At 37.3% G+C, this 22471-nt stretch overlaps 1 protein-coding gene across 15 annotated transcripts in view; it reads right to left on the bottom strand.

Annotated features, from left to right (window-relative positions):
- AP1S2 (adaptor related protein complex 1 sigma 2 subunit) overlaps positions 1-22471 on the bottom strand; it is a 33975-nt gene that overhangs the window by 3030 nt on the left and 8474 nt on the right. For 5 of the 15 annotated variants that reach the window (XM_025149728.3, XM_025149737.3, XM_025149735.3 and 2 more), the window contains exons 3-5: positions 20954-21062; positions 19616-19753; positions 12004-13206 (exon numbers count right to left, since the gene is read on the bottom strand). In XM_025149728.3, coding sequence (XP_025005496.1) covers positions 13000-13206; positions 19616-19753; positions 20954-21062 — 454 coding nt within the window. In that variant the 3' untranslated portion in view covers positions 12004-12999. Of the gene's footprint in view, positions 1-1195; positions 2593-10340; positions 10436-12003; positions 13207-19198; positions 19231-19615; positions 19754-20953; positions 21063-22471 lie in introns of those variants that run through there. The other 10 variants (XM_015273183.4, XM_025149747.3, XM_040698806.2 and 7 more) reach the window with 5 other exon arrangements.

The following is a 22471-nucleotide window of genomic DNA, read 5'->3' as shown; positions in this document are numbered from 1 at the left end:
TCACTAAGTTCAATTAATGTGTAAGACTAACATTGAAAGAAAATATGTTATAGCAAGTTCACTTGCAAATAAGTCAGTGCCACTGCTGAGCACGTGAAGGTGGCTTCCAAATAAAAAAACTCCAAGAAAAAAAAAGCAACTTAAAACTGGACAGAAAGTACTCAGGGTATTAAGGATGCGGGGTTTTCTCACTGATGCAATATTTAAATATGCTCAGAGCACAGTGACCTTGATGAAGACAGGCAGTATGGCAGGCTTAAAGATTTACTTGCGTATTTCAAAAGAAATCCCCCAGAAGGAGACAATGCTTGAAGGGAAGGCTCTATTGCTTTTCTTACTTCTTTGCATTCATTTTAAGGGAGATGCCCCTCTCCCCTTTCCAAAAACTTCAAGCACTTTGCACAAAAAAAAAAAAACCTTCAAAAAAACTTATAAACCAATTACAGCAACAGAGTACAAGTGGGGAAAAAACCCACAAAGTTTGATTTCAAAGATTTCAGGTCTTGAAAGTATTTGTAATAAAGCATTATTTCCAAGTTTTAAATTGATTAAACGAGAATGAAAGTTGACAATTAGCCAGTAGTGACGCAGAGTATTTATTACATTACACCAAACAAAAGTTGCTCAATAACACTGAAGAAATACTGTGCACCATTGCTACAGCCTTTAAAGCAGTTCAGCATATCATCCCTGCTGCCTGGAAGTTGCAGGTAGTTTTCACCAGGCATATACTTAAATCAAGATTAAGTTTCTTCAAATAAATCAAGGTCCTCAGCTGACAATGAATGTAAAGCAATGTATTTCAAGGACATTGGCTACTTGCCCACAGGTACTCCTCACTGGTGAAACTCAGTAACATCTTACCGTTTCAGTACTACAGCCTTAGCCTTGAGGCAGACGCCTTCCTACCCGCACACTGACAACATTATCTCAAAGGTAACATCTAAAAGCTAGTGTGTTTTGCTAGAATAATTTCATTAATTATTACTTTTAAGAAACAAATGAAATGGATTATATTATATTTTGTCTGTGTTACTCGTCTCAGGAAGTGTCAAACATTTTATGCAATTGTTATGGAATACATTCTGCAGTATTATACCCTACCTGCAGCTCAGAACCACCCAAGGCAAACAATGCAAATTTGAAATATATCACAACACAGATGAGGAAAAAAGCCATTCACATGAGACAAAAGTGCATGCAATACTTTTATTTCAAACATGCCAGGAAAGCTAATTCATTACCTAGTCATTTAGAAGCAAGCAGCTGTATACAGGTAACAAGAAAAACAGCATCTCATTACAGCTCAATGCACAGCATTTTAAGCCAACAGGCATGAAATAATGCGGGCTAAAGCAGCATTAACCAGACATTTAGACACATTGTTAATGTCTCAGGAAAAAAAAAAAAGGCAAACTTGGAAATGGAAAACCACTCCTATGATCTTGTTTTCTACAACTTCAGAATGCTGCATGTCTAACTCAAGCTTTTGTCCCATCCCCTAAACAACTCATCTTTATGTCAGTTTAACGTTTGAAATGTAGTGCATTACCACATATAGGAGGCAGAGCTAGCTACTTACAGTCAACCTCAGCAGCCACCTCTTTGCTAATTACCTTCCAGGAATTTTCAAAAATAGTACTAGTTTTAGGTCACAAAATATTCTCTTCTACTAGCCAAACAGAGGGTGCAATGTATGCTCTCCCCGTTCTGCTCACTCTCTTTAAGTGAAAGTTCATCGTATTTATGCATGTGGCAGTTTGCTAACACATACTGTAGTCTGCATTTAAAACTGCAAATATCAACTGAAGGAGACATATTTCAAGTATTAAAAATCCTTCCCATCCTAACCACCTGTAAGGTCTCCCTCAGTAACAGATCTGTTTACTGACACCAGTGCTTTGAACACTGAAATAGAAATGTAATTTCCAGGTTTACACAAGTCATTTTTATTGCCCTAACAATTCCATCTCCCCTCTCTTGTAGGCCAAGGCACACTATTGTGCCAGCTTCAGAAAAGGACACTGGTATGAGCATCTTACTCAAGATGCAAGGTCTGTGTAGAATTAGGTGCAATGTTTAATACTTGTGTGTACATACGTATCAGTTCCACATACTACTACTACTATTCCTTCACTGATTTTTCTGTAAATATCTACCAATTTTAATGGTATGTTTAAATACCACCAAAACTTAAAAGGATATTGCATGATTCTATGAACACAGGTCAAGTAATGTTACAGTATAGGTGTTGCAGTATATAGATGTTTAGTTCATACAATTCTACAGAACTTTTAAGCATAAGAATTCAAGCTTACACACAATAAAAAAGTTAAACCATATGCTGACAAGCACAAGTTTTGTTGAAATGAGACATGTGAAGAGACAACACTGTAAAACAGAAGGGGAGAAGGAAAGTACAACAGCAGAGAATGGTTGTGATATTCTATTAGATGTAAGATGACTGGATTCACCAAGCTGATGGTAATGTTCTGTCATGAGTAAGGCACAGGTCTATCTCCTCTGAAATTCTGCATGCATGATGAATGAAGCCATTTAGTACACTGGGACATTAAAGTATTCATGACGTGGCTACAAAAGAAATGTACATATTCTTACACAACAGAAAAGTAGACAAATATTCAAGGAAAAAAAAGATTCTCTCCCGAATCCCTGACATGAAAGGACATTTTATGCAAAAATACTATATTTTTGACAAGCCTAAGGGGGGAAAATAATGGTCTTGCCCTCCTCCCCCATAATTGTATGCTGGCAGCACCAACATACAGAACTTCACATTGTAATCACTGTATTACAAAAGTCCAAAGATTCTTCTCAATCAAAAATTGCTTTAAGCTGAGTTCCAGAGATGGCTCACCCTATGCATCTGCTACACTCTAGCCCCTTTGGCAGACACCAACTGTTGGCTGCCATCAGAGGCAGGGCAGCATACCGCAGGAACTCTTGACATCACCTACAATATTCCCTCTCACAGACACACACTGCTCACAGGCCTCCAGAAAGCAACTGTGAGCAGCACCATGCCAGGACAATGCAGCACAGGGCCGCTACTCGAGATAAAGATTACTTGTTTTAATAAAGATTGCCTGTTTAAAAAAATGGGAGGAATCTGAGACACCTATCACAACAGGCAAAGTTCTTTGGTTTTCAATTATGCCCCTGAACTTAATACCCCAACTCTTAATTTATCAGCATGAAAGTCAGTACACAATTTGTTGAAAGATGAGTTACAAATCACACAATACTCAACGTTTTTTGTACATCAATCAGTGTTCTGAAGATAGATTTTATGCGATCAACAGCTATTGAGAAGTATATATTCTGGGTATGCTAATTAAGCATCTTCCGGGAGGAAAAACGTCTCTGAGTATTAGCTACTATCTTTCATTCTGTACCAATTAGAAGCTTCAAATTAATTTAGCGCCACACCCTGAAAATAAAAGGAGCCTTAGAAAAAAAAACTGAGAAATTCCCATGACTTCTCAACCTATTTTTTCTGTCTCATACATTTCAAAGCAGTGTTGTCATCTCAGTTGATCCACAAAACATATGAGCTCAAATGTTTTGAAGTTATCTCCAATTAGGAAAAAAATCCCAAAGTATACTAGAAGGTTCACAGGATTTATACTGCTTTTTCAGTATCAGTAATCCGAACATTATTTCATACTAGTTATTTAAAATCATTATAAACAAGCCAACTACAAATCCAGCAGTTCTCAAGTGACAGTTGCAAACAAGTTATATGAAGTCTCCTGTGATTTGGGGTAGAACTCCATGTACAGCAGTGAATTACAAATGGAATTTCAACTCTTGAAACCTCTTACTAAAGAGAAGAGACAGTTTGCAGTAAAAATCAAAATGCAGGAGAATTTAGGCATATTTTTAACTGAAAAGGAAAACTTCAAACTGACAGTATACAGTACTAGCCCCAGTGTGGAGGAGCTTTGAGCCACTGGAGTAACATTAGAACTGATGAAGGCTCCACAGATAAAACATTCCCAAAGATTATTTTGGAGAACTTCTGCTTTACTCACACTCTTAGCATGAGATGGCTTCATGAAGACAACTGACATCCAGGCATACTGTACCAATCTAAAACGCCAAATTGTTACAGTTTCGTATCTTCTGTTTTTACCTGCCATCAGTTTTACACTGACAGCAACAAACACAGCCGTGGAAGTGTTCCTTTCCTTTTTGTTTAGTCACTTGGTTACTTTTCAGTTTCAGCACTTTTCAAACTACTGCACAAGTTTATTTTGACTACTCCATCCCCCTTCGCGCACCCCCCAGGTGTTCTCCACCCAATTCCTATTTTCAATTGTTTACAGCTTAAAGAATGAAATCTCTTTGATGCGAAAACCCCAGTACACAAAATTAGATGACTGACTCAAATTACTCTTGGAGGATTAGTGTCTCATCTTGACAGGAATTTATTGTCTACTGATAAGGCAAGATAGACTGTTAAACAACAACAGGAAGAAAACGGTCATTTCACTCCTGCCAGCTTTTTAGCCCATGGAACATGTAAACACCACCTGCAACTAGTCTAGCAATAAACTGACATTGTAGAGGTAAATCTGAAAGATGACATGGAAGACAACAGTAACTGAGAAATGAAATGATAACAGCAGTACTGTGAAACCGAAACACTGCAGTTTCAGTGAGACCTCTGTATCCCACTGACGACATCCTAGGACATTACTACGGAGGCAGACTGGTGCTATGGCAGCCTGATAAACAACAAAAAGGAAAAATAAAACTGACCAACTATTTCTAGTCAGAGAAAAGCTTGACAGCCAGCACTGTGCACTTGCAGCCCAGAAGGCCAACTGCATCTTGGGCTGCATCAAAAGACGGGATTGTTACAGTCTACTCCGCCCTCATGGGGCCCCATCATGAGTACTGCATCCAGCCTGGGGCTCCCCAGCACAGGAAGGATGTGGAGCTCTTGGAGCAGGTCCAGAGGGGGCCACAAAGACAGGAAGAGCACTGGAGCAAGAAAGGCTATGGAAGCTGGGGTTGCTCAGCCTGGAGAAAAGAAGGCTCTGGGGAAGACCTCACTACATCCTTCCAGTACCTGCAGAGGACATACAGGAAAGCTGGAGAGGAACTCCATCAGGGAGTGTAGTAATAGGGCGAAGGGTGATGGCTTTAAATTAAAAGATGGGAGATTCAGATTAAGATACTAGGAGGAAATTCTCACATGCTTCAGCTATGATCTGTTACATTTATTACAGCATTCCCAGCCATACAGCCTCCAGAGAAGTGAAGGTCTGAATACCAGAAAACCCACCTGTGGGGAGCAAAGGACAGATATCAACTTCTGTAACCAGTATCTAGGTTATGTTGCCTTCCTTGTATGGGACTGCATAGACATCAGGCTATATCTGAACCTCTGAAGAATGTCCTTAGATCCAAGTAGCAATCTGTTCTAATGACTTTCTAAGTCTATCTGGCAGCTACAGAAGAGGTTCTTACAACACAATACAATGTCAAACTACCACAAAATACTACCTCTAAAAAAAAATCATCACTTATTTTAAAAAATTTGAATGTACACTGCTTATTTGACCTAAACACAGTTTTGAGATTCTAGTTACTAGAATTCATCTTTTTCAAACAGGTATTTGCATTTGCAACCCACTTTAAAAGTTAATTAAAACTCTGGATTTTTCAGCCCATGTTCTCAGAGACTATTAAATTAGAAAAAAAATTGTAGTATTTGAGTCACAGAACTATCTAGCTAGCCCAGCTCTACTGACATTTTTCTCAACCAATTTTGTCATGACTAAGCCTAATTAAAAATATTAGTCATAATAAAATTAGAAGGGACTTCACTTAATCCAGTCCTCCAAACAGCGCGCTTGTAATATTATGTAAAGGCATTTAATCTGTTAAAGGCATCCAGCAATGGAAACTTTGTAATGTCTTCCAGGCAATCTACTCCAATGTTTCATTACTATCATCACTGAAATTTTTCTGATTTCTATTCAAATTTACTTTATAGCCACAATTTAAATTATTTTATGTCTGTAGTAGACAAGAAAACACTCTTTCCTTTAGGCAATAAAGAAACAAGAAATAATTTATGCCTAAACCAAGCTTCCTCAAGCTCAGTGTTTTGTACTGCTGACAGTTTACTGTGTGAACACTTCACACAGTGAAATAGACTTCATGAATACTCGGCATACTTCTTTTGTCAGGTAAAGTTTGCAGAAGTTTTACTTTCAGCCTTTTTCAATCAAAACCAGCACAAATCCAGTAAGGTAAGCCATGCTAACACACAGGCAAAACAATACAGCAATTATCTTTTGATAAAGACTTGGTGATCTGTTGTTCCCCCCCCCCAGCATCCAAGCAAACCTCAAGTGAGAACAACAGACAAAAATGCATCATGGAATGCACTGCAGTTTGGGAATTATTCTGTTTAAAAACATGAAGATCTTACAGTAGGAGAAGATTAACACTGACAAGCACTTGTTTAGCAATTCTTCAGAAGCAATTACTTTTACACTCCGAGTCTTTATTAAGAAATATTTCCAACAAGAAGTTGCTTTAGAAAATTACTGTTGTTCACTTGAAGTTTCAAGGATTTCAAAATAGTAGAGCATCTGTATCCCAACCTTTGCTTAGTTAAGTATTCAGAAGCTGCAATTACATTTATTGGGAAAGGTCTGCTCTCCTTTGTAAGTACTGTTTCCTCAGAGAGCCTAGAAAAACCCATGAAATCTTGCAAGTGTTCAACTATTAGCTATGATGCTGTTGAAAAACAAAGTACAATCCTACACCAGTGCCAACTCCAAGTCAAGATCTTGTCTGCAATTTCCTATACAGAGGATCTAAAAAAACGTTCATGACTGATACAAATTAGTCATTACAACACTGTTTGAAACAGCTGTCATCATGCAAGTCTTTCTCAGGGAAACATTCTATCATACGCACACTATTTGGGACTAAAATACTACCTCAAAAGACAGAGGATACAACATCAGATCAGCAGTGACCTGTCTGCCTCTCTCTCGAAAGCAGGAGTAAAAATACCCACGGAAACTTCATGAACTGTAACTGGATAAGGCTGGCTGCCTCCCGCTCTTACTTGCTATTTCTGATCTGCTGGATCAGAGGTGATAATCGCTCTGGGAGGCAGTGCATTATCTCTGCCAATCAGCTGCTACAAAGCGAGCTACAAAGAATTAACAGTTTAATCTTTAAGGAAGGATGATTCTAAACATCCACTGGAGGCTCTGCTACCCCAACGCAAGAACACAGATGTTTTAGGCAAACACTGCTGCTGAATGCTCTGTACTGGAGCCAAAGTTCTAACAAGTCACTGAGTTTTCCTCTACCAGTGTCTGCACGTTTGGCAGGTTGCCACACTACACACATTAGGATTCATTAGTGTTTTCTTCTATTTTCTTCCAGTCTTGCACTGCAGCTAGAGACTTACATTACTTATTCCCCTTTGCTTAAGGAAAGCATTTCTTAAACTGCTGGGCTGAATTTCTGAAGGGATGACCGGAATACATTATCATAAGGGACATATCACATCCCATATCATCCAGATTCCTTGGTAACAGCACTTAAGCAGTTCTGCTCTTTACTGTTTCTGCAGCACTTTTCTTTCTTACAGTTCTTTGAACAAACGTTTGCAGGGCTAAGTTGTTAACAAGGAAGACAAAAGCTGCTATGTTTTTATAAGTGAGCGATTTAAGTACAATCAGTTTGATCTGAAATCCAGTTATAATATGGCTATGAAAATAGTTTATTGGGTGTATAAGAAATAGGAAGAGAAAGAACAACTGACAACTCCCAAAGTCCACTGCTGCTGAAGCTCCTTAACGCTCTCCCGTGACTCCAGCCAATAACAGGGCTGCAGTATAGCATAAGTAAATTAGGACTTAACTACACCGACTTTAGGGTGCACAGCAGACAGGAGTCAAGAGAAAACATCTGGGGAACACTGGCCTTTTACAACATAGACACACAGACCATTGCTACAAAATGGTTAAATTCAGCCCAACTCTGTACGGAATAGACTATTTCCGAATATGTCTTATCACACTTGCAATAACGTAGCATGGGCAGAATTCAAAACCCTAGTAAATCTTTCTGAAATAACCCTCAAAAACCCAGGTTCTACTCTTCTAGTGTGTGTTTATGCTGGACAGATTAATACAGATTAAGTAAACTGAACCTCTATAACCTCTTAGTTAAGTATCCGGATAATCCGTGCACAGAAGCTTTATGAATCAAAGGCTCCTCTTGCCCACAGCCAACTTTCTTTATCTCAGGGTACTTTTCTTTACCACTGAACACCCCCAACTAAATACATGAGCAGCAGCAACTTCCAGCATGCAGACTATTCCTCTCTTAGGGGTGGAATGTCATGGTTTTATGATTTTTGGTGATCAGTATTCCACATCACAACATCATGCAGTGCACTGGGAGTTAAAGAGCAAATGCTTTAGTTCCGGGTACCTGTCTGGAAGAGAAGAACTACATTCCCCAAGAGCCTTTTCGAGTACTGTTATCATTCCTGCTCAAGGGAACAGATATAAGGGCGCAGGCCATCTGACTTGCCCCTCTTCTCATCTCGCCGTGTGCCCTGTCGGATCAGCTTGCTACTGCTGCTCCTGACTGCACGCGAGGCTTCAGTATTAGCGTAAGGCCTTTGGCTCTCGGACAATCTTTCTCTCAATTATTTTGATTTATATTGTATTATAGTGTGTTATCTTACATTCTGATACTATATTTAGTAAATTAGTTTGTTTCTCCTCAGATCGTTGCCTCTCCACTCACCACAGCAGACACCATTCCCACTTGTCCAACTTTAGAGTCATGACAGGTAGAAATCATGCTCACTCCGCAGTGATTACTGCTTTGCTTCTTTCAGGAGAAAGTATAGGCCAGGAAGAAGCATTCCATGAGCAAATGCTAAGAACACTGTTTAAATCAATAGGGATAGAGCACACCTGAACAACTAAAACCATGCCTGTACACAGATTCCATCCATCTACTCCGCAGACAAAACTCAAGCCTCCCAGCATTCTATAAGCTTGAACTTGCATGTTCCAGAATTAGACTCTGTAGCAGTCTAAGTCAACAAAATAGATCAGCACTCTTCCAAGTAAAAGCTCTATGCTTAGCATAGGCCTAAACCAACTTATCTATACTTTTTTAAAGTTCTAGTCACAAATTCTTACATTTGCACAATCAATACTAACCTCACCATGAAAAGCACCCCTTATGTATATATAAACTTGTTGCCATGAAGGAGGGGGAAAACAATTGTAGAGAGAAAGATGTGGGAAGAAATCAATCTTTATCATTTAGGTTTTCGTCTAGCTTTAGATTATGTCCAGATACACATAAGTAATTCTATTTTGAACTAGTGACTTTTGCTGGCTGCCCTAATTCTACAGGTCTAATATACAATCATATTAGTTACTCCCCATTCCCCAACACTGATCAACTACAGTATATACTAAGTAACTTTGAAATGACGAAGCTATCCATACAACAGTGAATTTGATTTTGAACATGTTACAAAATACTTGTCAATGACAGTAATTTTCTCTTGTCTGTAAACTAAATCCTGGTATCTATAAAGCTGATTTTGAAATTGTATCTATTCCTACGGTTCCACATTACAAAAGCCAATTTGTTTACTGAACTACTTGTACATCATGGTATCAAAGAAGCAGCAAACTAATTAAGTTTTCCTTCAGCAAATCATTTTCATATGTTTTAAACTTGCCTTATTTAAGATAAAATCTTACCTTTATTAGTAGGACTGCCACAATGTACTCCACTTACGCTTTGGACAAAAATATGTTGCAATGCACTATATATGCAAATAAGCTTTGTTTTGTCATGCAGCATCCGGCACTTGATATATAGTCAACTGCAGCAGCACCCAGTCTTTTTAGGGCCTACTTTCTTTGCACAGCAGATGTAAACAGCTCATTTTCCAGTAAAGACACTTTTGCATGGGTTTATTGTAAGTAAATAAAGCCAAACATCAGTTTAGTTATTAGTTTTGGTATCCATTTCTCTAACTTGCATTATCCCATTAATTATCAATACCAAAAGAAAGCTAGTAGAAGTCAGCTGCTTCGAGTTGATGCAGTTAGTACAAAAAAGGAAAATAAACAGGGAACACTCAAAGCACTTTTCAAAGACCATCATGCAAGTGTTGCAGAAGGTTAAGCCCATCACCCATTTTTGTTTACCCTTGCAAGGATTTAATTACACGTGCAACAGTCTTTGCATAGCACCCATTTAATCCATGCCACCAAAATGGTAAACTTCGTAGTTACCAATCATCTAGATGGGGGTCAAAAGGGCTAAGGTCTTAGATTGCTCTTAATCATAAGATATCCTCAGACAAACCTCCCCAGTCTTCATTCTGGCTCTACAAACACAAAATCAAGCAAGAAAATGTAATACCATCTACTTAAAAAAAACAAAAACAAAAGAACGATTTACAACTTATTTCCATTTAAAATAAAAGTTAAAAATTTTTTCTGCACTATATACAAAAATAAATTCAGTTAGTTAACTTAGATTTACTTCAGCTATAGTTACTCATTAATACAATTTTATTAGGTCCTACTAACAGTCTACTGTTAAGAAAACAAATGCATCAATAAAGAACATATGTTCAAGGATTCCAAGACGATGCATTAAAAAAGTGCATTAGTTTATTTTTCATTTCTTAACAAGCTAAAGGATATAAATACCTTAGAGAATAAGCTCTACAGTTATTTAGGAAGATTGACCTGTGCTTGATGAGAACTTAAAATCAGTTAATTAGCGCAACTTTAACAGATTTGAGAACATAATAGCACAGGATGATATTAAATTAACATACATTTAATCCAGTGTCCATTTCACACAGTGTTACTACCATTGGTATCCAAGTAAGATATTCCCCATAGAAGGAGATAAAAGTCACATTCTATTTATCTACCACACTTTAATGTAAACAACTTAACTCTAGAGCTATGTAATGGTATTTACTCCTCTAACAGTCGCCAACATTACTAGCCAAGTTGTATATGATAACCCCATCACTTTCATGTAGTAATGAGAGGTGCATTTTCCCATTAATCCACACGTTAATCAAATGTACTTAGTGTGAGAAGGCCTACAGTCAACAAGTTTCTTTTCAGAAATCTTCTTTATGCCATTTCAAATCAACTTTTCAATATAAGATTACAACACGTACACATCCAACGTATCTTGATAGCAAGCACCGAAATGACTACTCTTCTTAGACTGGCAATGGAAAACAGAGCTCCCATACACACACCAGCAACATACCTAACATTTGAAATGCACACAGACAGAGCCACAGAAATCAGAACTTAAACTGAACTCCATGGGATCCCTCCTGGGGGCATTCATACTTTTTTCATCTACTATTCTGTGGAGCTCTAAAAACATCTCCACTGGTTGTGAGAGTTTTAATGCAGGATAGCAGTATTGCAACATGACACATCATCTCAGATACCAGAGTGAAATGGAATTTCTTCCTCACTACCACAAGGTTCAAACATCTAGCTTTGCTCTTTCCAGCGTTCTGAGAGATTTAGGAAACACATTCTACTAAAATGCAGGCTTATGTGCCCATTTAAAAGGGGCACTGAATCCTGAAGATACTCCTTACTGTCAAGAAATCTTGTTCAGTTGTTCATTGAATTTACTGTGTCTTGTCTGAAAGCATGCAACTAAGCTCCTGAAAACAACTATGGCTTATTCAGCAGAGCAAAAATTTTCATATCACCATGATGCACTGCTTCTACAAAAAAGCAATAGAAAACTTTCTGGAAAAATCTATCAGGAGTTCAGCGTACAGAGATCATAATCATATCCTTAATAGAACGATTAAGTATCAGTTCAGCACACTGTTAATACACCCTTAACAGTTTTGTAAGAACTGCGTATATCAACAAATAATCAACTCCATAGAAGGCTGTGTGAAGTAGATATTGTTTAATAGTATTGGAATTCATATCAGAGAGTGTATTGAATATCTACCAGAAACAGCAGGAACTCAGCTTGTACTAATTTGTCATACTAATAACTGCTCATAGCATTTCAATTTGCAAAACAAACTGAATGCACACACAACACTTACATTGAAGATGCCTTCCTCACAATATTCTAGTCGACTTCTGATTTAAAAAGAATAGGATTACTCACATCTCACATGCACACACCCCAAACAAATATGTCAAGGAAAAAAGCATTATGGAGACAGATTTATTACAATAAGATGCTAAAAGTCCACACGAAAAAATAAAGTGCAGACTGACATCTATCATTTTCAAATCAAAGTGAAGGACAGATGAAGATCTGACCATGTTTCTGGAAAGACAACTGGATTTCTAGAACATTTAGAAATCAAAGCCTGCAAACCTATGATAATGAAGCCCAAAGCTTCTCAGCATCCCAATAAGTGAGAAATTTCCAAGAATATAACTGCATTTAAATTAAAAACATAAAGCAAAGAAAAAAGACAAATCACACACCCTCTTAAACAAATTGTTATTTAAAGTTAGAGAAAAAATAAGTAGTCTCAGAATGGTAAGGAGATGAAGTATGATACTTAAGTTGCTCTGAAAGTAATGCCTCCCTTTCATTTCCGAGGAAACTACAGCAGATAAAAGAGCACAGTAACAGTGTGTGATAGAGCATATGCTCAGTGCTATTTTGCAATATAGTCACCACCGTGAGCTATGGATTTTCACCAGCAATGAACAAGAAAAAGCCTGCATCAGCAGAGGTGACCCATTGTTGCCACTGCTTAAACACACCACCCACCCCTTACTGTGCTCACATCCACCGGTTGGTCTCTGGAAGTGTTCACCAAGCATCAACAAATGTCAGTGGGTTCCATTTTTTTCCCCACACAGAGGAGTTTAATTCCATATCTTTACTTCGCATGCACTTCCGTGTCAGATGTCATTTGTATCAGACTGCCCTTCTGTTGCCATCTGTTATACGGCAATAAAATGTAATAGAATATTGGTGGGAAGGTTCAACCTCTATTGCCATATCACCATCTGCCTCTGACATCATGGCCCAATGTAATAAAGTAGGAGGTATTACTTTCAGAGCAGCCCTTGTACGACAACTGCTTGGATATTCAATGCCACTTTTTGAAGAAGACATTTGAGACTGAAAAAAAAAAAAAAAAAAGAGGTTAGCTTTTCCCCATCTCTCACTCCTAACTGGGGACAAAAGCAGAGCTGCAGGCTCTACTACTCATTTTTTGGAAAAACTCCTAATGCTTTAAACAAAATGCTATGGTTTGGTACGTACTTGCAGGAAAGCCTATTCTACAGCACCAAGAGGACAACTGAAAACTATATTTTAAGTAGGCACCTTTGCTACCTACGATTACAGAACTTTCCACAACTATTAAAATAACAACTTAGTGTATATAGAGGTTTGTTAGGAAATTCCTATGATTTCTGATTATGCATATTCTTAGAGCTCATTCCATCTAAAGTCCAGCTGAATTTATATTAAACATATCAGAAACTATAAAGACTTCTTCAAAAACAGTTGGCAGTTTTCATAAGTGCTTGTCACCAGCTTAAAATCAAGACAGTAATGAACAGATCTTTACAGGAATTCAGGAATGCAGTAACCATTCTAAGTAACCTTTTACTTAAACAGTGCTATAGAGAGTGAAATAGTTAACAGAAAACAGACAAAGATGATAGGGTAACAAGTTTCGAAGTTAAACTGACATATTCGTGGTGGATAGTGACAGAACAAGGGGGAATGGTCTTAAGATGAGACAGGGGAGATTTAGGTTGGATATTAGGAGAAAGTTTTTCACTCAGAGGGTGGTGACACACTGGAACAGGTTGCCCAGAGAGGTTGTGGATGCCCCATCCCTGGAAGCATTCAAGGCCAGGCTGGATGTGGCTCTGGGAAGCCTGGTCTGGTGGTTGGCGACCCTGCACATAGCAGGGGGGTTGAAACTACATGGTCATTGTGGTCCTTTCCAACCCAGGCCATTCTATGATTCTGTGATATTCATAAATGCCAGACTTCAGCAACTCCATATACTGAAGTTACAAAATATTTAATTATGTTCTTGCTTTGCATCCTGTGAACCCGGAATTTAAAAAAAGCAGGCTAGTTTTCATGACCATAAGAATAATACATAGCACCAACAAATTGATAAGCATGTTTTCTTAAGACAAGGTATAAATGAGTTCCTCCCATTTGAAGCATATTATACGTACAGTAATGTATATATGTTTGACTATAGTGAAGTAAACATCTGTTCAACTCACATAGGAAAGTAAACAAAAAAGTAATTGACAATTTACATATGGTTTTGAGTAGCATGCATAGTGACAAGCTATGCTAGTCTTTAACAACAAGCAAACAAACTTTTTATTCCCAAAACTGTGAAGAAAAAGAATCTATCAAGGCCAAAGTACCTTAAAAAAAAAATGGCCTTTTTCTATATGCATGATTTTTTCACCTACTACTTTACAAGCACCTACATTTTAAACAGCACATTTTAAACATGCAGTACCTCAAAAGAAGGTAGAAAATATGCACATTCCCAATTGAGAACTCTTTTCTAACATACTTTACTAAGACACTTGTCAACCTATTTTGCACATCTCATGAACAAGCATGTTTTGTCACATCTATCACACAAAAACAGAAAGTGTTTCATTATAGGTTCTTAAGTACTGTCTCTAATCAGCACCACATACAAGATCACTTCTTTTTTGATCAATATATGAAGATTCAAGAACTTTTATAGAAGCAGACAAGACACACACCTCATACCTGTATGGAAACTGTTGAATCACAGCCTGAACCTCTGATGGACCACCTGAGGTGAGTGCTGAGTCAGCTGCAAGGGCACAGGTGAACGCAATTTCACCTGAGTGACCGGAAGGTCACTCCTAAACCCCATTTAAGGGCTGACTCCCAAGGAGGATCTCTGAGATCTCTATCTGGAGATCCTTCCTCTTGGAGCCCTTCTGTGAGCCCAGGACACGGGTAAGATCTTTATTTCATTTCTCCTTTGTAACGCGATAATCTATCTGGTCCAATACCTGTATACCTGTTTGCCATATAATACCTAAGTCAAAAGACCAGGCAATCTAACCACATAACTAACTCTGTCCTGCCATAAATCCAACACTCTTCTGGGACTGAAACCTGAACTTCATTTTAGAAAAACTACCAGAATACTACCACAACTTCTCCCAAGAGCCGAGAGATTCCCAAACAACACAGACTTTGAGTATTTCCCATTCCTCATATCATCAACTAACAGCATACCTTTTCTCAATCACAGTACCTGCCATACAATTCCCTACAAGCATCTTTAAAAATGAAATTAGAGACCATTATCTACTAATAAAAATCAAGCACGTGTTCTAAGAACTGCAGTCTTAAGCTGACCAAGCTGTCTACTCGGAACTGAGTCAGAAGTTACACAGGAAGAATATTCCACAATTAAGGCAGTCAGATCTCCGTTGTAATAATGGTTTCATGACATGCATGTCTCATGCTGAGAGGCACACAGGTATGACCAAGGCACAGATTACTGCCAACATAGGAAGGAAGTCTCTTTCAATAGTTCATATTAAAAAGCTAATATTATGGCTACATTAATAACATTGATTATGGTAAGTTTCTCAGTAAAATCATAAGAAACAGGTGCTTTAATTCCCAAACCAAACAAGCCTTGCACTCCCAACCCATTGTGGGCTTGTCAGTGCTAATGCTAACATTCCTATATTTTTTCACATTCCAAAAACAACCTAATACACTTTGCACTACCTTCGAGCCTACAGTTTCCAATTAGCACATTTCATCCACAAGGACAATGTTTCTGTGACCAAATTTTCAATGTCAAAGATGCTCATTCTAATACTATGCTCATCCTAATAGTAAATCTACATAGCAAGTCTAAGCATCTTCCACAATTCAGCCATTATTAACAGACTAAGCACCATTCTGTATGCAGGATGAGGGAAGGGCTTAAAACAGTGAAGTAAGGCTGACTCATAGTGTAACTATTATTCTTCATATGAAAGCATTAGAGGACACTGTCAGAAGACAAACTGCAAGAGCCTAGCAAAAACATGCACACAGCTTCTACACTTTCAACTCTTAGTAAAGCAGTGATGATGAAGTGATTTGTGAACAGATGCACTGAGTTTTCCATTGACATCTTCAAAAAGAAACTTTAAAAAAATATTTTAGATGTTCTGCAATCAACTACTGAAAGCACACCAAAAAAATGACAGTGAAAAAAAAATGAAAATTTTGAAAGAATTTTTATCAAAAATTACATAGGAAATGTACCAAAAAGAATTTTCAGTGATGTTTAGGAACTTGCACCTACTTCAAATGAAGATCAGCAATTTTGTGCAAGTTCAATTGCCTGGTTTATATATTAGAATATTACCGAATATTACCATTTTAGCACAATTCTAAGCACTATTTTAGTTTTATCTGATGGTCCATGTAAACACAGCAAACTTTCAAGTGGAAAAAGAACGGATCCTTTCCTTAAAAGCACTGCCAAGTTTCATGCATTAAAAATGTTAAATATTATGAAATCATGCATGTTTCAGCTCTTCCAAAGACCACACATATACATCTCACGCACAGATATACTCCACATGCAAATATTTTTCTCCTGGCATAATTGAGTTGACTTCATGAAATACCACCTTTTCAGAACCACTTGTCTCTGTAATCCCCAGTTAAGCATCTAGAATTTCTACAGCAAAAGAACAATTATCAAACAAGACACACAACAGCAGTGTTTTCAAAAGATGCACTCCTAGCGACAGATTTCCAATGAAGCATGCAAGCACTGGAATAGTTTTTACTATCACTCACAGGGTAACACTGTCAGTATTAATGACTGACTATTGATAAGTTATATCAGTTGCTAATAAATAGGAGGTAGGGAACAAATGCCTGAACTGAATGCAATACTAAGAGCTAACAAGAAACTGAAGGTGGAAAAAGACTTAAAAAAGTTAGCATGTTTCAGTCATGTGTAGCCTAGCATTAAGTGGACCGCACAGCACCAAGAAACTTAATGATACATTGAAGTAGGTGCTCAGAAACAGAAACACACCCTGGAAAAATGCCACAAGAATACAAGTAGGCAAGACTATTAAGAACTGATTCACTATTCAGCAATTTATGCCTCTGCATTTTCTTTTAACATTACTCAAACAGCCACTTAATGTATTTGTAATGATTTTCCTTTGTGTAAGTATTCTGTACAGCTTTTGATGTGTAAGGTGCTTCATACATTAATGTATGCATCGTTACTAATTAATAAGGCTGTGTATTCAATAATAATTTTTAAATTAGGCAATACGAGTTCTCAGATCCAAATAAAAGTCCTTTTGTTGAACATAATTACAATGTGAGATGGTCAAAAACAAACACACCATAACCCTGCAAGAAAAGGTTTGCATTTGGAATCAAAACATTTCATTCCAATAGCTTTGAGGTATTCTGGGAAGCAAAATTAAATAGAAATGCAAGAAGTCTCCAGTTGTGGCAAACTATTATTTTAACAACCTTCTTCTTTAGACTCAGCATGCACAGAGTAGCAGTTAATACAAAAAAAAAAAGTCATCCACAAAAGAAGTCTAACCTTATGGGAAGCTCAATTTAAATATAAGCTCAGGCCTTTACAGTTCTTACAAACTAAAAAGCATAGATAAGGAGTAGTTTTATACTTGACTGACAGTCAGTATAACTCTACTAAGAATAAAAAAAATCAATTAGCTTATAAAAATCAAACAAAGCAATACAGTGGATCCATGGTCAACTGCTGAATTCCAATTTATTCAGAAAATAGTTTATAAAACTTGATAGAACAAAGAAAATCTAGGAGATGGGGAAAAGAAGAGTAAAGAGTCTCAGAAGTAAAGCACATCAAGGTAATGCCAACGCAGCCAGGGAAATGTCTCCCGTTGAAAAAGTGATACACATTTGAGTGCACATTTTTAACTTGAAATTATGTTACGTGTGTCTAAAAAGAGAACGCAAATTGCTTGGACAAGCTCAGTAATTAATTCCTAGTTTTTGCTTTAGAAGAGCCCTAAGAAAATGCTGAAAATACTCTTAAGGGCTCTGAAGTTTAAAGACAATGCAGTACCTTCAATTTATATGTAATTAGCTCTGTGTTTGCAGATATAATAGGTTAGTTACCTATTCCAACATGATCTCACATAGAGAACAGGAAAAGATTTAAAGGTAAAACTGACAGTTTCCCAACCCCCTCTTTGTAAACTGAAACAAGATTTTCAGTTAAGATAATTCCTTCTAAGTGTTAGAAAAGGACCAACTGAAACTTCTTTAGAACATGAGCTGTGTGTCTGTGAAAGTATTTCCTTCCTAGAAAAAGATGCCAACAGATCTGTGTAATGCTGGCCCCATTCATAACACTAACTAGCTGCTGACAGATAAGAACCTCAAAATGTTCTGGATTTGTCTGTACTCTGAAAGGATTACAGATACAACTACAATGATAAAGAACTTTGTGTTTCCCCAGTCTAATAATACAACATTCAACAAGTAGAAAACAGAATGTTCACATGAGAATTAAACAATAAACTGATTGGGCAAGTTAACAAAAGGAAGGTTCATATTAACTGTAATAATGAAGCAGCTGACATTTATATAGTATCTTATAAGAGAAACTTAGTATGTTTCAAATACGATTCATCATCCCTGCTAAACCATGTTTCACTGACTCTCATACAAAGAGACTGATAATTTCTTCAGCCTACTAGAATTCCATGAATTTCATTTAGACATTCAGGCATTAATGCTGACCTCAAAGCTACAGCAATTAACTACAAAGAAAAGTACAGAATGGAGAAACAAGAGGGATACGTTATTACGTTTTGTGTCATTGAACTCCTCCCCATTAAATATTTTTGAAAGTACAAAAATGCAATTTGTATTTCTTCAAAGTTAGTAACGGACAAAAGCATTCAAGGTGAAAACCCAGATGTTTTTATACTTCATTGTGTGTGTTTCTATGGCAATACTATTACTGTTTTGTCAACTTTAAAGTTAGAAATGTGCCAGAGTAAGCAACCTATAGCAGAAAAGAAGGTCTTTAGAATCTAAAGAACTATACCTGAATGAGTCTCAAAGAAGAGAGTCTAGCTTCTGGATTTCAGCAATGAAACAGTAAAGAAGTGAACATGCAACAGGTATGACAAAAAAACTAATCGCTGATTAATAAAAAAATAAACAAAAGACGTGAACAAAACTAAATTAAAGCTGCACAATCTATAATTATCTAGATATACACATACAACAGCCACTTACATTTCTAGCACAACACAAAATCACAGTAGGTTACAATACATTCATGCCAAACAAGATGAAAAGAGCAGATAATGCGGTAGTATTGCACAATTAGAACAACTAAGCAGTAACTACATGCTAAGCATGCCAGAAAATACCTTTCACAAGCTCAAAGAAATGATAGTTTCTTCTAACCACGATCTAGCATGCTAATACTTTGCCCAGATAAGTTTAATTTGCTTACCTCCTGTAGAAGATCTGCCTGTTCAATGGCTTTGAGAACATTTTTCTTGGAAGTCTCCTGGACCTCCCCTCCCAAGAGGAACTCATCCAGAATAAAATAGGCTTTTTCAAAATTGAAGATTATATCAAGTTCACATACCTGAAAAAAACATCCAGTATTACTGCAAAGTGGGATGATACTCATAGAATCCTAGAATCACAAGGTTGGAAAGGACCTACAAGATCATCTAGTCCAACCATCCTCCCATTACCCATTAGAAGCCACTAAATCGTATCTTATAGCTCCTCATCCAGAGCCTCTTGAACACTGCCAGGGACAGTGACTCCACCACCTTCCTGGGCGGCCATTCCAGTGCCTGACCACTCTCTGAGAGAAAAAGTTTTTCCTTATGTCTAACCTAAACCTCCTCTGGTACAACTTGTGGCCCTTTCCTCAGGTACTCAGAGGACACTCTCAGAAAACTTAACTTAGAGCTTCAGCAAACTTCACCAAATCAAGACATTGGCCTCAGGCTATGACGTTTTAAGTAGGTCAACAACAACAACAAAATTAACAACAAAATTGAAACCAAGATGATTTTTTTTTGCTCAAGTTAAACAATTACAGCAGCCTCTTTTAAAAGCTTTTTCACTGTTTAAAAAAAAGCGCTCAATCCACAGTTGTCAGTCTGACACAGCTTTTCATGAGGCAACAGAACATCACTACAGTTCTCCTTTTCCCTGAAGTATCCAGAGGCAGATGGTGCAATTTTATAGAAATTTTTTTTAACAATCAATTTCTTATTCATCCTGTGTGAATCCTAGTCAAAAGGAGTAGGACAGCAGAAGGATGAACAGTTTTCCTAGAAGTGCAAATGCACACTACTTCTGTTCTGTTTGGTTTTGGTATCTGGGAAAGCAGATGTCTTCTTTTCTTACCCTTCTTGCTAGTTCACAACCAACTGCCTCATTTGAAAGAAGACATAAGAAGTGGTGGGGGAGGGCAGAATATACATACATAAGAGCATTGCCAGAGAGAAGAGAAAGTGGAAGCCTGGACAAAAACCTAAGGATAAGATTTTACCTAACCTCAAGCGAGACCACCAAGAAATGAAATAAATACAGGCAATTAACATCAGATTAAGAACTGTTCTCCAAATCCTTAGTTTAGTTTTATATTGTAAGCATAATATAGGCAGCTGTCAGTTTAGTTTGGCCACATAAACAATAATAAAACTGTTAAGATACACCTCTACAACACCTAGTTCGTGTTCTTAAAAAGGCTGTGTGAGAATAAAGTAATAACATAATACAGACAGTGAATCCATAAAAATCAACCAGAAAGAAGTTACTAACTCACACTGCCAAAATACTTGTCAAGAAGTTCTACATAACGGTGAATTATTTCCAGAGTTATTAGTTCATTGTCCTGATCTTCAATGGCACAGCAGAAATAGAGGCTTGCATATCTGTAATAAGAAAGTAATCCTCATGTTAGCAAAAGATGAGTAAAATGAATGCATTTCAGAGGTATTAAATGCTCAGTAGTCCTTCAAACTCAAGTTTACAGTACTGATACTCTATATCAACAGCCATGCAAGTTCCATCAAAGAACAGCTTGGAGACCACCACACATGCACAGGGGCACAAAAGGATCTGTATGAGTCAAGCAAGACTTCAGTCTTTAATACCCTTTGGTTGATGGAGTTAAATCAGCTTAAGTGGTGATGGAAAAGGAAATACATTTAATTATTGGGCCTCCTGGCAGTTTTGAGGCAAGACGTTTACTCTACCTGCAACATCCAAGCAATGGTATACTAATCACCAGATTAAATACTAAATTTATATCACACAAGTTTGGCATGTAGATATTAACATCTGATTAAAATGTCCTGGGAAAAATAAACTGAACTAGTAATTTAGGATTTGGTCTTTAGAGAATACAACTAATGCCAAAAAAGTCCAAGACTAGTGTCACATACCCCAGTCACTATTAAGTCAACAATTTGATTACTACCAACAGTTCTGGTGTCAGGAGAGGGTATCAGCTTGTTTCTAGCATTTACTTCCACCTTCAAATACAAGGAATTATTTACCTCTGATATAATCTTGAGCTCCACCTCAATAAAAAGATCATCCCATTCTACTGTGCACTACAAAAGAATTGTTCAACTTCTGCTTAAAAACAGCTGATGGAAAACCAAAACAGAAAAACCTACTCATGCTTTTGAAGTGCCAAACCCATATGCCACACAGATACACACGGCAGTAATGAAATCTCAAGTAAGACCTGCTTTAATTGGTATTTTTTGTGAATGAGGTATTTTTGGTATTTTGGTATGGTATTTATATTGGTATTTTTTGTGAATTTTTGCCTGTTTAGAGAGAATGACTGGCAGCATTAAATAGAGAAGCCGATCCTGTTTAAAAAAAAGTCATTAAGATTTAAATGCTAAGTTTAAGATGCATTTCTTTTCCTGTGCACAGAAATTAATACAAGTTTTTAACACGACGTAGAAATTTTACCAGCTGGGACTCTGCAAGCCCCTAACAGAACTGTCAAAGGTTTCATCTAGGAGTCACATAAAAATTATTTTACAGTACATTTAAATTTGTCTCCCAGTCACTAAGTCACCTTCCACGACAATGCTGCAAGTCCCACTCTGTCCCTGTTGACAAGTCAGATTGCCATGGCTCACTTCATCATGAACACCTCATCAGAATCACCTTCATTTGAAAGTTCTAAACTCTTATTAAAAAAAAAGCTATTCCACAAAACCTAACTTAGGGTGACGAGGGTGAAGGCACTTCCACTGAAACACTTCACACTAATTCCCTTGCTTTTTTATATCTTTACCACGGCGACTCGTTAGCTCAG

This window comes from Gallus gallus, chromosome 1 (genome assembly GCF_016699485.2).
Source record: "Gallus gallus isolate bGalGal1 chromosome 1, bGalGal1.mat.broiler.GRCg7b, whole genome shotgun sequence".
NCBI classification, from domain to species: Eukaryota; Metazoa; Chordata; class Aves; order Galliformes; family Phasianidae; genus Gallus; species Gallus gallus.
Note: the sequence above shows the minus strand (reverse complement) of the source record. Positions and strands in the feature narration are given on the sequence as shown.